The 16,621-nt window shown below is 35.4% G+C and overlaps 1 protein-coding gene across 4 annotated transcripts; it reads left to right on the forward strand.

Moving 5' to 3' along the window:
- Positions 1-1,939: 1,939 nt before the first annotated feature.
- On the forward strand, positions 1,940-16,202 carry LOC132303601 (phosphomevalonate kinase, peroxisomal). Of its 4 annotated transcripts, none has more exons than XM_059800932.1 (12): positions 1,944-2,086; positions 2,525-2,584; positions 2,751-2,901; positions 3,774-3,871; positions 4,032-4,141; positions 4,228-4,280; positions 6,074-6,454; positions 9,176-9,280; positions 10,175-10,402; positions 13,750-13,872; positions 15,485-15,764; positions 15,858-16,202. In XM_059800932.1, exons 2-11 carry the CDS (start codon positions 2,577-2,579, stop codon positions 15,749-15,751), a joined length of 1,524 nt encoding a protein of 507 aa, XP_059656915.1. In that variant the 5' UTR covers positions 1,944-2,086; positions 2,525-2,576; the 3' UTR covers positions 15,752-15,764; positions 15,858-16,202. The 4 variants fall into 4 exon arrangements, with proteins under 4 accessions (XP_059656918.1, XP_059656915.1, XP_059656916.1 ...); XM_059800933.1 differs by lacking the exon at positions 1,944-2,086 and adding an exon at positions 2,174-2,245; XM_059800934.1 differs by lacking the exon at positions 1,944-2,086 and adding an exon at positions 2,294-2,396.
- The last annotated feature ends 419 nt before the right edge of the window (positions 16,203-16,621 follow it).

The raw sequence follows: 16,621 nt of genomic DNA on the forward strand, positions 1-16,621 counted from the left end.
AAAGATGTGAGAATCGAGTGTTCTTCTATTGTTGAGATATAATTTTTTATACTTTTTACTTTTATTAAATAAAAATTGTGCTTATATGAGTCGAATATAAAGTATTCAAACATTAATTTGCACAAAAAAATATAAATCTAAATCTAAAATTATAATTTTTAATTTTTTTTGTCAAAAGTGGTAGTATCTAAAATTTTAAAACACTTTATAATTTATTACTGACATATATAATTTCCGTTTCACATTCATCAAACAATTACCTTTTTTGTTTCAATATTTTCCCCGATAAGCCCAAAGAAATTAGAATAAATTTCGGTTACTACAAAACTTTTAGATGTTACACATGATGCGTTTCGGTGAACATTGAATTTTATTTTATTTATTGAAAAATTATTCATAAAGTTGGGCGGGCTGAGCCGGGCCAACCTGAAATTTTACGGGTCGGATTAACTTATTACAATTTCGGATTGGACTCGGGCTGAAATTATTTAGCCCGAGACATTTTGGGTTGGGCTCTAGTTCAACCCGAACCCAATTTATTTATTTATTTAAAACCTAAAACCTAATATCTCCTACAGTCCTTTCATCCCACCTCGCCACAGCCTCCTCGTCTCGCCGCCGCCACCTCCCCTCCTTGCCGTCGCCGTCACCGTGCCTCCCCTCCTTGCCGCCCCCAGCCCAAAGACACTTCTTCTGTTTTCATATATATTTCTATTAGCAGTATTGCAGACTGATTCAAAGCATTGAAGGCCACCACCTGTTGTTGTGGTGGTTGTTGCTCAACCTCCCACTTCACCTTTGCTGCTTTGCAATCACTCCATCACGCACAGGCACTGTACTCCTAATATAAAAATTTGGTATGCAAAGTTTCTCTCCTTCTCTCTCTAAATTCATGTGATATATGAAGCTAAAAAAAAAAAAAGGGACAGAAGGTTTGGTTGGTGGGAGATTGAAGAGGGAGGAAAAAAAAAGCATTTAATGGATTATCAATCTAAGTCACACGGAGCTGGACCGAGGGCAGGAGCGGCAGCGCGAAAGTGTAAAAACTTTAAATTTTTTTAGAGCATTTTGTTTAAATAAAATTATATTACATATATATTTTTATTTATTTAAATTCATATGTAAATATTTTCATGATTATTTATATGTAATATTTGTAATATTCTTTAATTGAAAAGTTTTTTAGTAGGATATTTTCAAACATATATAATTAATATATATATATATATATGTGTGTGTGGTAGTATAATAACGCCATATACTAAGAGTACATTGAAATTTAAGTAATAAATGCATATATAATAATATAGGTGTACCATATCATTGGGATTCTAACAAATTTAGCTATATAAAGTAAATTTGTAGAGAAATCGCGAATTAGTAACGAATTGTGTGACTAAGTTACCAATACCCAAAAAAAATTATAGGATTTTGTTTGATATATATATATACATATAGAAGAGAATCTTAGTTTTTCTTTTTTTTATTAACAAGAGAATCTTAATTTTTTAGAAAAATGGTAAAACTTCCTTCGAATTCTAAATTTTTGGACAAATAATTTTTGTTTATTTATTTATAATTTTTAGGTTTGATATGTGTTTCAGACTTGGGGCTTCAGTGGCCCCCACCCCCAAAAAAAAAAAAAATCAAAAACCTGGTAGACCCGAAAATTTCAGAACTGGGCTTGACCCGAACTGACCCGAGGACAATGTTGCGTTCAGGCTGGTCCGGTCCAACCCGAGGTCGGGTTAGTTCGGGCTCGGGTTGGGCAGCCCAACAACTCGTGTCAATTTTGGATTCTGTATAATTTATTTTATATATTTATATATATATTTGGAAAAAATAATAATTTACCGTCTCCTTTCACCTACTAAGCTTGGACTTCAACAAAGTGCAGCCACAGGCCCTTTCACTTAAAAAATGAGAGAAAGAAATCGGCCGCATTGGTTGGTGAGTAAAGTGGGTCCATTCGAGTCCCAATTCATGCTACTACAAGTATTTTTGATCGTCAAAACCGAAACTGTGTCTTGTCGTCTTCGCTCCGTTCAACACAGCGAATCAAGGACTTGCCCGTGACTCACCGGCGGTGACATTCTCTCTCTCTTCTCTCTATAACACACACATATATATGTATATATTTGCATCTGTATCTATAGGTAATTTGTCAAAATTTAAGGAAGATTCAAATTCATTGATTAGTCATCAGAGATCACTGATTAGTGATCAATCTACAGTATTGAAATCAGTATCTAAATCTAAGCCTTTTGTATTCAATTAGCTTGTAATGTTTTTCCCTTTCAGTTCAATAGTTTGGTAGCTGAGAAAATGGGGGGTAAATGAAAAAGTGTAGTGTTAATTCGTTCAGCTTGATTAAACTCAGTCAGACTGTGCTGAAGGTTTAGTTTACTTGTTTAATCAGATTCGGATTTTAATTTTCTTCTTATTATCCAACACTTTCTCAGCTACCAAACAAAGGGTTAGTTTTTCTTTTACATCACAGTGAATGCAGTGACTTTCGTTGCAGATTGTCTCAGTTGAATCTCAGTTTTCACAGTCAGATTGAAAATTGAAGAAAAATGGCTGTGTAAGTTTTTGTTTTTGTTTTTTTTTTTTTTTTCATTTATCTGTTGGTTTTAATAATTTTACCTCAATATGCATCTGATGATCTGATCTGAATCATTCCTATTAAGTTTTGTTTCACTGAAATTTAGGTTTTTATTATATATTTGATTTTCCTGATGGTTGAACAGAGTTGCTTCTGCTCCTGGGAAGGTTTTGATGACTGGGGGTTACCTTATTCTGGAGAGGCCTAAAGCGGGGATTGTACTCAGTACAAATGCTCGATTCTACGCGGTTGTGAAGCCGCTTTATGAGGAAATGAAACCCGATAGCTGGGCATGGGTGTGTGATTCTCAACTATTTTTTTCTTTTTTCATACTCCATTGTTAAAATTAACTATGCATGTTAATTCGTGTTTTCTCATTATTGTTTAGATTTTTTATAATATGGGATATTATTATGTTCTTGGGATACTCTGAAATTTCTGGATGCAATGCTTATTGTATTGAATTAAGGCAGTAAAATTGGGACTGATGCTAGCAATAGGTGTCAAAATATATCCATTTAGTACAATGTTGCTTCTTTTTATCCATTGTTGAACACATAAGGGTGTTTTGTGATTATTCATGAATTTAGTAATATGCTTTTGCATCTATTTCTCTCATTTTATGCTGACATGACAAATTCAAATACTTTTGATAATTGAAAGCTGGTGGTTGATCTGGAGGCAACCAAATTTGACTTCACTCTATTTGCATTAGAGATTTTTCCCCTTTTTCTTCTGCTACGGAAAATAATTGAGAATAACTAGCCTATTCTCTTAAAAGGGTAAAAAGTAAAAAGGAAAAATTTTAGAGATTTTTCATAAAAATTTGTTTTTAAAATTTAATAATGTAGATTATCAATAGTCCTTAAATGGATACATCAAAACAGGAAATGTTATTGTTGAGAATCTATTCATGTTTTCTGTTACAACTTTTGTGTCTGCGATCAGAGTCTTTAGGCTTCTTACTTTATTCATCTACTACTGTTGAGAACTACCAATTAATTGTTGCCTTAGTTTTATTTAGGAATACTTATTGTGAAAATATTCCAGTAATGTTATTTTGCCTTCAGTTTTTATTGAGGAATATTTATTGTTTTTTTTTCCTATATAATATGTTATTGTTGTGTTGAATATTTGTAATCTTTGTTGTCTATCTATCACCTTTCAGGTATGGACGGATGTGAAATTAACATCTCCTCAGATGTTGAGAGAAACTTTGTACAAAATGTCACTAAAAGATTTAACACTTCAGAGTGTCTCTTCAAGGTAAGTTCTTATTGGTAGTGCTGTGTTTATGTACTCTAAATGAATATTTCTGTCATCTTTTTATGCCTCTAGATATTGATTCACTTTTTATCTATGACTGAATGTCTGTGATCGTGCATGTTTATGGTTGCATTGATTGTTATTGTTTAAAAAATTTCAGTGAATCAGGGAACCCTTTTGTAGAATATGCAGTGCAATATGCTGTTGCAGCAGCACATGCAACATTTGACGAGAATAAGAAGGATGCTTTACACAAACTACTTTTGCAAGGTAATGTTTGATGCTTCACATGTTTGCTTTTACTACAAAAAATAAAGGACCTTAAAAGTCTAATGTCAACTTATTTAGTCATGCAGGTCTTGATATTACAATATTGGGTTGCAATGACTTCTATTCGTATCGGAATCAGGTATTATACATTTTCCATCGTACTTCCTTTTCCTTGTTTATTTTTTCCTTTCTTGTACCTGTAGTTTATCTTTTTGACAAGTTTTGGCTTTAAAAATGTATCCCACATTTGTATCCTTCCATGGATTTGTGAGAATTTTAATTTACTGTTCTTGTCTTTCAATTGTGTAATATTTGGCAACAATGACTTGACGCAAAAGTTATTTCTGTAGGAACCTTTTAGCATTTGCGTTTCCTGGAGTAGTTTCTTCTAGAACTCCGAGGATTTTGGAAAATTTTTTTAATGAAATTTCACTCTTAACTGAGTCATATTTTTTCTGGTTACCATAATTTTAACTTTTTTGCTGCCAATGTTTAGATTGAATATGAGGTTTGAAAATTTTCTTACCTGTATAGGAATTTCACTCTTACTCTTTGCTAGGCTTAGTGACATCTTTACACATTCTCGACCATCAAGAGTGGAAGGTCATAAGGGTCTTTACCAAATGTAGTCCCTGCTATTCAATGATGCTGGGAGGGTCAAGTTGATAGAGACTTAACCTTTGGCATTATTTGCATTAAGTGGCTGCTTACAAGATTTGAAACCGTGTTATCATGTTTGACAACCTGAGCATTATTCCAGTGCACCAAGCATTGGCCCATTTTATGTTTTCTTTTGTTTGGATAGGCTAATGGTGCTAGAATGTGAAATCAGAGAAAAATTTTTGCAAGAAAATGAGGAAAAATAAACAAATTTCTAACTAGAATGAATGCCATACATGCAAAGAAAGTTTTTCTTCTTGGCTTGTATGGTGGTGAAAACATCCCATCTTTGCATGTGCATGTGCGTGTGCATGTGCAAGGGTGGGTTTGTGTTCAAACCTGTTGTGCCCCTTATTAAGAGGTGGTGATACCATTTAACTGAGACTTAAAAGATAATAACATATAAAAGTGCACAAGAATTAAAGGAAGCTGCAAAGTAATTGTTGCGAATGGATTTGATGATGCCGGTCCTGACCAGGGCGACTCATGGGTTACCAAAAAAGAGGTGTAAAACAGGAAAAGCTTTTTGTAAAAAGACCCCGAGTACAATTCTAATAATAAAGTTACATATGCAGTGCACAAAATTTTTAGATTTTCATACCCAAGTCTTGAAATAACTTAAAGCAGCATTTTTGCTACAAATATATATTCTTCAACAACTTTATTGCTCTCAATGATGAACTGCGACTCTCCGATTGTTCCCCAGCATGATGCTGAAACCATTCGTTTTCTTTCTGTGTTTTCTCTGATATGTGCATAAGACCACAACTGATATCCCACTGTGCTATTCTCTACCATGGTGATATCATGGTTGTTGTGGTTGTTGCTTGAAATGCTTTGTTCTTCTTGCTTTTATCTATGCGTTTGTAATTCATCGGCTGTTGTATATTTTCATTACATATTTGGAAGTGATAAGGCAAAAATATTAATTCAACATTACCATGTAGCTTTTTCATGGCAACCCCAGCAAGAATTAAACCAGACCTTGGTTTTGGGCTGGTACACATGTCCCTGATGGTCTTTGTCACGGTTTTGGGAAGAATCCATAAAACTACAACTTGCTTAATGCAAAAGATATATGAATATATATTTTCTATACGTGGACATTTTTAATATGTTTGCTTTCCCATTTGTGATTATCATGTTTTTGGAAGCTTTTTAAAGAATATGTTTCATTTGAATTCTCATTGTTTCAAGATGATTATAAATCAAGATGTAATTTGTTGTAACTCTTTCTTTCTTCTTTTGACTTTTGTGTGTGTGTGCATGTAGATTGAAGCACGTAAACTCCCTTTGACACCAGAATCATTGGCTTCCCTTCCACCTTTCACTTCAATTACCTTCAATGCTGAAGAATCAAATGGAGAATGCAAACCAGAAGTCGCAAAAACTGGATTGGGATCATCTGCAGCTATGACAACTGCAGTTGTTGCTGCTTTACTTCATTACCTTGGAGTTGTTGACCTTTCGTCCTTGACAAAAGAACAACACCAAGAAAAGGACGATGTGGATCTTGATGTTGTGCATGTGATAGCTCAGACTTGCCACTGTATTGCACAAGGGAAAGTTGGAAGTGGGTTTGATGTCAGTTCTGCGGTTTATGGCAGTCAGCGTTATGTCCGGTTTTCACCAGAAGTGCTTTCTTCTGCTCAGGTCTCTCTCTCTCTCCCTCCCTCCCTTCCACCCTTCCCCCCCTCCACACACACACACTCAGATACTGGAACAAAGATTTAAAGCCATGTATAAGTTTAATTCTCATTTCCATGCGTTCTCATGACAAAAACACATGGTCTGTATGCAAAGGTTGGGTTCCCATTATCCAATGGCGAAGGCCATTACCAACTATTGGTCCCTATAGACAGGTTGTTGGAATGGAAAGATTGGATAAGAACCTAAACTTAGCATTAGTTTCCACACAATGATTATTCTCATACTCAAACCCACAAACTCATGCTTGTCTGTTTGAGCTTTTACCATAGCACAAAGCAACAGTCCTTATTTAATGATGTAGCCAGCAATGGAGAAAATTGTTTTGTTGTATCCATTAGACACCATGTTCCTTCCTTTGCACATGTGCTATGACTTCTGATACTTTGTTGACCCGGTCGCAGTTTGGATGGGCCCGGACATCAATGTACATTCTAGAGTTGAAGATCTCATCCGAAGTTGGAAATACTCTTAGTGCATTTGTGGTGTTGTTGTTCAGTACTTAAAAGCACTGTCTTACTTAGGGAAAAAGAAAAAAATCACTGTCTTATTTTTTTTTCCTTCCTGAATGGGATATTTTTTGAATTTTATAAATAGAAATACAATAGTACAATTACATAGAGGTGGACAAACCTCCAAGACAAACCAAGGATTGGACAAAATGTCCATCCACAACAAAAAATAAAAATCAAAACCTGACTAGAAACACCAGAAAGAAAAACCAAAGCTAACATTCCAAGCCTTCTAAACATGAACAACTTCTAAAAAAATCATGCAGGCGACACGCAGACGCTGAGGAAGACGCTGCATGGCAATTGCATGGCGAGTGGAGTTTCTAGAGTCTTTCGAAGTTGTTTAGAGTTGTGTGGAAGATTCTAGATATGTGTAGTATATTCTAGAGTTCTCCAGAATTGTGTGGAGTAGTATGGAGAGTTCTAGAATGTTGTAGATACTAGTAGATAAGTATGGAAGTGTGAAGAAGGTGGGAGAGGATTCTAGAGAATCAATCTCCACTGTTGGTTAGAATGCATCCTAGCCATCCATTAGGGATGGGGATGCCTATAAATAGGAGTAGGACTTCATTTTGTAGCCAACAAGTCCTAGAGTGAGTCTTGAGAGCCTTGTAGAGAGCTTGAGTGCTAGCCTTGTACAAAGCATTATTTGAAGTAATAGAAGTGTTCTTTCCTTGCCAACTTAAGTGCCTTAGTGTGTGTGAGTGTGCAAGCCAAGTGAGGAGAGGGCGAGGGCCACTACAACACTAGTAAGCGCACGAGGGGAGTGTGTTGGCTAAGGTGTGCACGGGAGTTAGGCTGACCAAGCACTTGCGAGAGTAGAAGTAACGTCTTGGTGCCGCACGGGAGTAGCTAGAGTGGTGCTGAAACTCTAAGCCTGTGACAACTGTCTTACTTAGGAAAAAAGTAAAAAATCACTGTCTTATTTTTTTTTTTCTTCCTGAATGGGATATTTTTTGAATTTTATAAATAGAAATACAATAGTACAATTACAGAGAGGAGGACAAACCTCCAAGACAAACCAAGGATTGGACAAAATGTCCATCCACAACAAAAAATAAAAATCAAAACCTGACTAGAAACACCAGAAAGAAAAACCAAAGCTAACATTCCAAGCCTTCTAAACATGAACAACTTCTAAAAAAATCACTGTCTTAGTTCATGGAAGTTCACTTGTTGCTATGGGTTTCGGCCTTACAAGGTGATCAAGAAGGGTGTTACAAGAGTGAATGCTCCAATTTTAAGTCACAGTTACTAGAATCTGAATGGGGAAGTATCTTTACAACCTTAAATAGTGATGCACTAGATAGTCCAAATCTGGATGGAACATTAGAAGAATGAATAAGCTAACTAGCTATGATTGAGTATTTTGACTTTGAGTGACCAGGCTTTTCTTGGGCCAGATGGTGTAGGAATAGAGATTATAAGATTATTTAAAGTTTGAGGTTTAGCAAGTGGTCCTCATCAGAACACCTTTTGATGAGGGTTATTCCTTTTTATTTAAAATATTTGTGAATTCTGCTGACCTTTTTTTTTCCCTTGGCACACAACTAATAAGATAGTTGGTATTGACAAAAGTGACACAGGAGCTGTTCTCTATATATATTTTTCAAATGAGTTCTATCATTCACCACCCCTATTCTGTAGAGGCGATTATCCAGTGGTGGTTTAACAAATCCAAGGTACTGGGAAAGGAGATGAGGAGGGTATTGGGACATTGAGCACATACAGAACATTTTAACTTGATGTGGTTATCATAGACTTGAATATGCATTTACACATTTGGTAACCTGAGCTTTTCCATTGCCTGAGGCAATGGTGCCTCACTAATCCCCTCCCCTTAGGTACTCAATATAATTGAATAAAACAAAATCTTAGCGAACTTATCTAGGTTGTTAAAGCAATTACGGTTGCAAGCTCTTCATCATAAGATTAATGTGATGTCATGCAAAGCTCAGATGAAGGAATTGGTAGAATGCCTGTTTATGTTGTTTTTTCACATAATATAGATGAAGAAACGTATTTAATTCTTCATTTATAATTGGAAGAATAATATCCTTGATCATAAAAGAATATTACATTAAGATCATAGTAAATTTTTGTGAACTTCCGCTAAAATTTGTTTAATTGATTATTTACTATTATTGTGTTGCAGGGTGCAGTTAGAGGTGCACCAGTAGAAGAAGCCATTGCTGATGTCCTAAAAGGCAATTGGGACCATGAAAGAACTAAATTTTCCCTGCCTCCACTGATGACCCTTGTAAGTATATTTAGATATCTGCTTTACCTTTTTATTTACATTTCTATATTTATTTTAATGCATGCTTGCATTCATATATGTATTTATTATAAAGGCAATTCTATAATGATGACGCGCCACTTTCCCTCCCGAGTCCAGTTTGTTAACTTTAGCCACCTTCATAAAACTCCACCAACCAGAAAGAAGCATCTTTTTGTCATTTGCTTTAACCTTTCTGCCTTCCACTGGCAAATATTTGTCTCACCTCTATATTACATGAAGTTAAAATTAACCTTAGATTGGACTTTTTCTCTGTGTTGTGGATATAGTTACAACTATCTTCGCTTTTCTATCTTGTAATTCTTAGTTTATTCAGGTGAAAATGATAATCTCCACTTTGCTGCTTTCTTCACTGGCCCTTGTATTGCTTGGATGGATAATTATTGCTCCCCTGTCCATTGTATTTGTTACAAAAATATGATTACCTACCTAGTAAAACTTTTTTATTCATTTAATGTACTTCTCATTGGTTTTGTTAGTCAACTTGCCATGTGACCTCTTTTGGGCTACCCAAAGGTTTGACAACCCCTTCTTGGGTCACCGTTTGGGCCTTTTGGGCTGAGACACGGGTGTTGGGGTCTGCTGGGGGTGGGCAGTTACTATTTGGATCTACATCAAGTTCACTGTGCTAACACAGGGCCTTTTTGGCCTGCCTTGGGGCTGGATCTGGTAAAATAAATGTAACCAACCAACAAAAAGAAAACAGTGTCTGAGAACCAGTATCCTTGAGCCCCAACATCTGTGTGTGTGCGCGCGTGAAAGTGCACCATTGGTGAGAGCTTTTTCCATTTGCGGAAAGGCCAGAGCATTGTTTTTTATTTTGGTTGTTTTTGGTGATTGTGATCCATTTTGCAGTTACTAGGTGAACCAGGAACTGGAGGATCATCAACACCGTCAATGGTAGGTTCTGTCAAAAAGTGGCAAAAATCTGACCCTCAACAATCCCTAGACACATGGAGAAAATTGTCAGATGCAAATTCAGCACTCGAAGCACAATTCAATATGTTAACCAAATTGGCAGAAGAACATTGGGATGCTTATACATGTGTCATCAACAGGTGCAGCATGCATAGGTCAGAAAAGGTAAGTTTAAGGACATCCAAAATTTCAGTTCTGATGACACTTTTTTAGTTGGGAATAATAATGGGGACATTTATTCCAAATATTTTGATGAGGAGGTTCATTCTTTTTTTGGTGGAAGGCTACCTATAATGTCCATGGTGATGAAGAAAAAACTCTCAGGTTAATGGAAATATATGGGAATCTGCTACCTTGATTCTTCAGCTACCTATATAATAGCAAATTGTCCTTGTCAAATTGGCAAAGCCTTTGTTCAACAAATAGGACAAAGAATAAAAGGTAAAGTAAATCTAAGTTACCAGTTTCTTAAGGATGTTCAACCAATGAAATATCACTAAATTCACTGATGAAGGAGCAACAAGAACTGGAAATGTTCATAGCAATTATATGGTTTTATACTTTTGAGGATAAAAATATTTTGGGATGTTCTGTTATTAGGATGTTTGGTCATGGGTTTTTATTTTTTATTATCCTTGCTTAATTTTAATTGAGTTATTCATTTAGGCATTTCTATTTGCTGGAAGTTTTTTTTTTCCCCAGAGGTTCATACATGTTAGAATTCCAGCACTTTTATGAGGAAGTGTGTTAGTGTTCACTGAGAATTAAATAAGGGGCGACTTAGAATTGGATATAGAGTGTTTTTAGGTAGCAAACTAAGGTTTTATGTGATATCTTGGTTCAATGCTTGTTTTAGTAAGGAGGAAAAAATCTCTGTTATTGTAATTAGAATAACGGAAAGAGAGTAGAGGAAGAAGGAAACAGTTACAATCTTTTAAACAAAGAAATGAGGCTTTAGTTCTCATTCAGTATGCACTAACTCCAAAAAATACAATTACAAGCCCTTTATATACTATAAAAATCTAATAAAAAAGAACTAAAGCATAGCTTTTAAAATCCTGGTCATGTTAACTCTTAATTAGTATATAAATAAAAGAAGGCTATAATTTTGAAGTAGCAAACTTATTCCAGCTTCAGTTGCATGAACAGTAATCTACAATAATAATTTGAAAAGTAACTTACTACCGAACGCCCACAGGGTAGCCGAGTTGCGGGGTATCCGAAGGGACTAATCCCACACCTCCGAAGGGGGTGGGGACACCCTCTCTTATCCCCAAAAAATCACTATAGTATCTTGACCTCCCGTTGTAGGACGTGCAGTATTGTTATAGCAATTTTCTTTTAAATATAAAATTTAATAATCAAATCAAGCCCAATGAATATCATGCATAATTAAAATAATTTATCAATTAAAAACTACCAAACACACTTTTGTCAGACTGAAGAGTCTTTTTCATTGTTGCAGCATCCCCAACCTTTGTTTTGGTCTTCCAAGACCTTTGATATTTATCCAACCAATAAATAGATACAACATCAATTTCCCTTTGCTGAAAAGAAGTCAACTCTCAGTTAGCTACATGTCTAAGTACTCAGGTGAAGTTCATTAATAATTTAATGAACTATTTTTCAAATTTAATGTTTGCGCACCTATGGCACAAGTATCTTTCTAATGGTCATCAATGAAAGATTAAGTGTTGGCACGTTCATCATGATGCATATCATGGCTGCAAATCCATGTTCGACCCAGTAGTACGTGACTAAGATAAAGTGGCATAACATCATAAATAATGTCAAGGACACTACCCTCAACTATGGTAGTGATTCATGCAACATAATCTGGATTTCGGTGTGGTTCAATCCTCAATCCTAAATTGTTCACAGCTTTCTCTGACAATGCATTACTACAATTCCCAGTGTCTATAACCAATGAGCATACTTCTTCTCCATATCTCCTTACCAACTATTGTTTGAATTCCCCCCCCCCCCTCCTCGATAAAGCTCATCATTCTTCTTGAGAACTTCCTTGCTAGTTGCAATAAGAGGACAAATATCAATCGACTTACCCTGAGTTATATTTACAAAAAAAATTTTACCCCAAGTTGTATGTTTTGTTGATGCTATCATAGAATCCTTCTCTTTTAACCCCTCTTCGATCTATTTGTCGACTTGAACTGCCTTGCCACATAATGTCCATTAGGAGCTAAACGAGAAGAGATTTGTGAATTCAATCCTTTACTACACAGAAATTATCACATAGTTGTTCCATGGATATTCCCAGCTGTTAGCCAGGCTTTAGAAATTTCCGATGTTTTCTTCCCCAGACGTACTCCCTTGCACCAAATTTCATATATTTCAAGTGAACTCGTTGGTTGTAATTAGTTAGTAGAAAGCAGTAGACTCATGACAATCCTTGTGTTGTTCCATGATCTAATGGCAGCATAATTTACTTATTGTTGTTTTACCCATTAAACTCTTGTACATTTCAGTTTAGCCTCTGTCAAGAAAACCTTTATTCTCATCTTTAAAAGGATACCATCTGAAGAAACTTCTTAGCCCATCTCACCAATTAATAAATTCTTCCGAATTCTTGTATCCATGAAGATCTTTAAATTTAAGTTTAGCAGCTCTATCTACATCAACCAGTCTAGGATCTTTCAGTTTGACTCGTATTTCTGATAGAATAGTTGTTCAAAAGTTTGTTGATAATTAGTAGTATCTACACTCTTTTACGATTCCTTTAGGCTTTTTTCTAAGGCAACAATTGTCATACGACTCATACCTGCTATAATGTCTTGTGGAGAGGCAATTTAGGCCAAGATTCGTTAATCCATCCTCTATTGGACTTACCTTGTCATATGATTGAACTTAGGTATTCTTTGTACCTTTGTGATCTTGGGATAAAGATTCCAATGTAGAAATCAACTCAATCTTTGTCACCACTCGAAAGGAGCAATTATATCAACAATTGATGGGGCAACAATTGATGGAAGTACTTTCTTACAAGCTCTTAATTCTTATACCAAATTAATGCAGGGTGTTTCAGAATTTTAGCATTTCCATAAAGAATTATGGTTACGGTCTGAGAATTAAATTGGGGATTGTTGAGCATTGGGTAGAAAAGGTTCTGGGAAGGAAACGAGGATTTTAGAAGGCTGTTTATAATGGTTCAAATTTTGATTAAGACTAGCGAGACAGAAAACTGAGTAATTGTAAAAAATAGAGAACAGAAATAAGAAGATAATGGAAGAGAAAAAGGAGAAGATAAAGAACTTAACTAAGGGCTTTGTTTTACTGCAAATGTATTTTGACCTTCGGTGCAAATTCTAAACTTAACTAGGCACAGCATCTGGAAAGTATTTAACATGTTGAATTTGTTAACTGGTTCAACTCTTTCGCTATCAAGCTTGCAAAAATATGTATATTTCTTTTTACATTAAATTTCTTGCTACCTGCCGTAACTTTTTCTTTGTGATGTTTGAGATGATCGTGTAACCCCTTGTTTCCATGAATAGTGGATGGAGCAAGCCAATGAACAGAGCCAAACAGAAGTTGTTAAAGCATTGTTAGGAGCAAGAGATGCTATGCTTGGAATCAGGAATCACATGCGCCGGATGGGTGAGGCTGCTGGTGTCCCAGTAGGTTCTCTTATCTTTGGTTGGATGATTGTCTCCTCTTTCTCTATCCATACACGCGTGTGCACACACACACACACATTATATCTGTGTGTATAGATATCAATATTCCTTTGCCTTCTCTTATAACTTTGGTTCCATTGCTGAGTTAACTGTCTATAATGTGGATGCTTTATCTGATACGTATATAACTTCTCCATAGATCTACGTTGAATACATCCATTAAGGAAGTTTAAAATTAACTTTCAACTAGTGTTGTTGATTGGTTTGATTAAGATCCAATTTCAACCTGATATCCAAATCCAAAACTGATTTAGGATATCCCATTATAATCAGGTTGGAACTTGAATATATGTATACTCAATCCGATTTTGATCCTAAAACAGTCATATTGGACACTGTACTACTATATATATTTAGGGGATAGGATAATGATTTCCTTAGATATTATAATAGGGGATATTTTAATGATTTCCTTAGATATTATAATATTATATTAATTTATATGTTTAACCCTAAAGTATTTGTCCCAACATGAACTGAATTCGGATCTTTGGATATTTTATTGAATTAATACTCGGTTAATATTATGTATGATCTGTCAAATATGGGTTCACGGTCCCGTTATTTAATACTTCAATTCGAATTCAGATCTTGCGAGACCCACACCAAATTGATCTGACTTGTTGAGTGTCCTGCTTTCAACATTGTGTCCCTGAAGATACTTTGTTTCTTTTGCTTCCCTTAGGCAAGTATTGGTAATTCAATCTTTATGGAGTACAAACTCTTTTCCAGAGTTTTTGTCTAGCTCTGCATGTATTTTCCTTATCTAGTGCCACCCACCTGCCATACCAGTTGGCAGGATGGGAATGATACTGTTAATTTGCTATGTGAAGACTGTTAAAAAAAAATTCCTTCATTTATTTATTTTAGTGTTGGGGGGTGTAAATTTTGAGGGGAACAAATTTTTTTGTTGTTAGCGATAACAATTAAACCATAAATCAATCTATTCTTGTAGATGTCTTGCTAAAATATTTCTACCATGCTCAAACAGTGCTGGCAAAATTTTGAAGCTAAACTCATTTTACAGGAAAATTATTATCATGGTTTTTTCCCCCAAAGTTTACAAAGAACTAGTTAAAGCATGGGCATACGATGAGCAAGCTAAAGAGTGTCCTTTCACGGAAATTGGCATAAAAAAAAATTTATGGAATGGCTGTGGATGTCTTTATTGCTTTATAAACTCTAGGCCAGAACTTTTGTGAATTAGATTTTATTATTTATAGGAAAAGCTACAAAGACCCTTATATGGCAATTTAATTATTTTTCTTATGCAGTATGATAGAATAAATTAGATCTTGTTGAACTTTCTACCAGTAACTAAATGTCCTTTTTTGTCATTATGTTTGTTGCCGATTTGAGCATACTTGTAAGGTTCCTCCGGTAAATGTCTTGTGAATGTTCAAATGACAAAAATCTGTGCTGGAAGGGAACATATGGAGTTAGTTATATGATGCTCACTCCCTGATGATTGACTTCGGATTCCAATATGATGGGAGTCCTGTGCACCCTTTTCAAATTCTTTTTGTTTGACCATCTCTGTACACATTTGCAGATTGAACCTGAATCACAAACTCGGCTCTTGGATGCTACTGTGAATATGGAAGGAGTTTTGTTGGCTGGAGTTCCCGGTGCAGGTGGGTTCGATGCAGTTTTTGCCATCACCTTGGGGGATTCAAGTAGCAATGTGACCAAAGCATGGAGTTCACAAAATGTTCTGGCCTTGCTTGTGAGAGAAGATCCTCGTGGTGTTTCTTTAGAGAATGGCGATCCACGAGCCAAAGAAATTACATCAGCCGTTGCTTCAGTTCAGATCAAATAAGCCAGATATTCCGGTAATATTTGATAAACGATTAAGATCAGGTAGAAAATGTTTTCTGTTTTGAGTTAAAAACATTGAAATTTCTTTGTGGACCGATTCTTTATAGGTGCACCTGGTTCGTTACAGACGGGGGATTTCGTAAGTTGAGTAAGTCAATGTTCCGAGCAAGATTTACAACCTTTTTTCTTTCTTCTTGTTTCGCTGAGTAGTTAAGAGGACCTGTTTCATTGGTGAAGGTAAAAAAAATCTTTGCTAGACAATAAAGGTCTAAGTTAATACCTGTTGTAATTTCCTTGAACATTGTAAAATGCATAGTTGATAATCCTTTTTTTTTTTTTTTTTAATTCAGTCCCAAAACTCCAATAATGTGTTCCTTGGAACTTGATAGATGAGAAAGGATTCGTGATTTTAATATCAAATAGTTAACCCAATGAGTTGGTTTGTTGATTAAGCTTGAGTTTTTACATTTCCTTGGATTATCCATATGTTAGGTAACCAACAAAGTCAATGGATATAATATGCTTATATTATCAAGAGAGGTGCAGTAATTTACCAAAATAGATGCCCATATGATATGGAGTGGAGAGAATTTAGTACTTTGTTAGGCTTCTCTTATTTTAAAATTTATATGTATTATCTTGATTGTATCAGCAGTAAAAAAAAAAGTGGCAGATACTATTTTTTTTAGCCCCAGCATCACGAAAATTATTGTATGGTCTGCAACTGGCGAGAAGTGCCAGTTTGCAGTGGTAAGCTCACCAGGTAGTTTGAGCTGTTGATGTTGACACATTTATTTGTGTGTCAAGTTGTGATCGACAATATTACCTATATCGGGTTATTATTGCCTTCAAATTATAGGACAATCCTAAA

This window comes from Cornus florida, unplaced genomic scaffold (genome assembly GCF_030987335.1).
Source record: "Cornus florida cultivar Cherokee Brave unplaced genomic scaffold, ASM3098733v1 CherokeeBrave_3.0.0_Hap2_Chr04, whole genome shotgun sequence".
Taxonomy (NCBI): Eukaryota; Viridiplantae; Streptophyta; class Magnoliopsida; order Cornales; family Cornaceae; genus Cornus; species Cornus florida.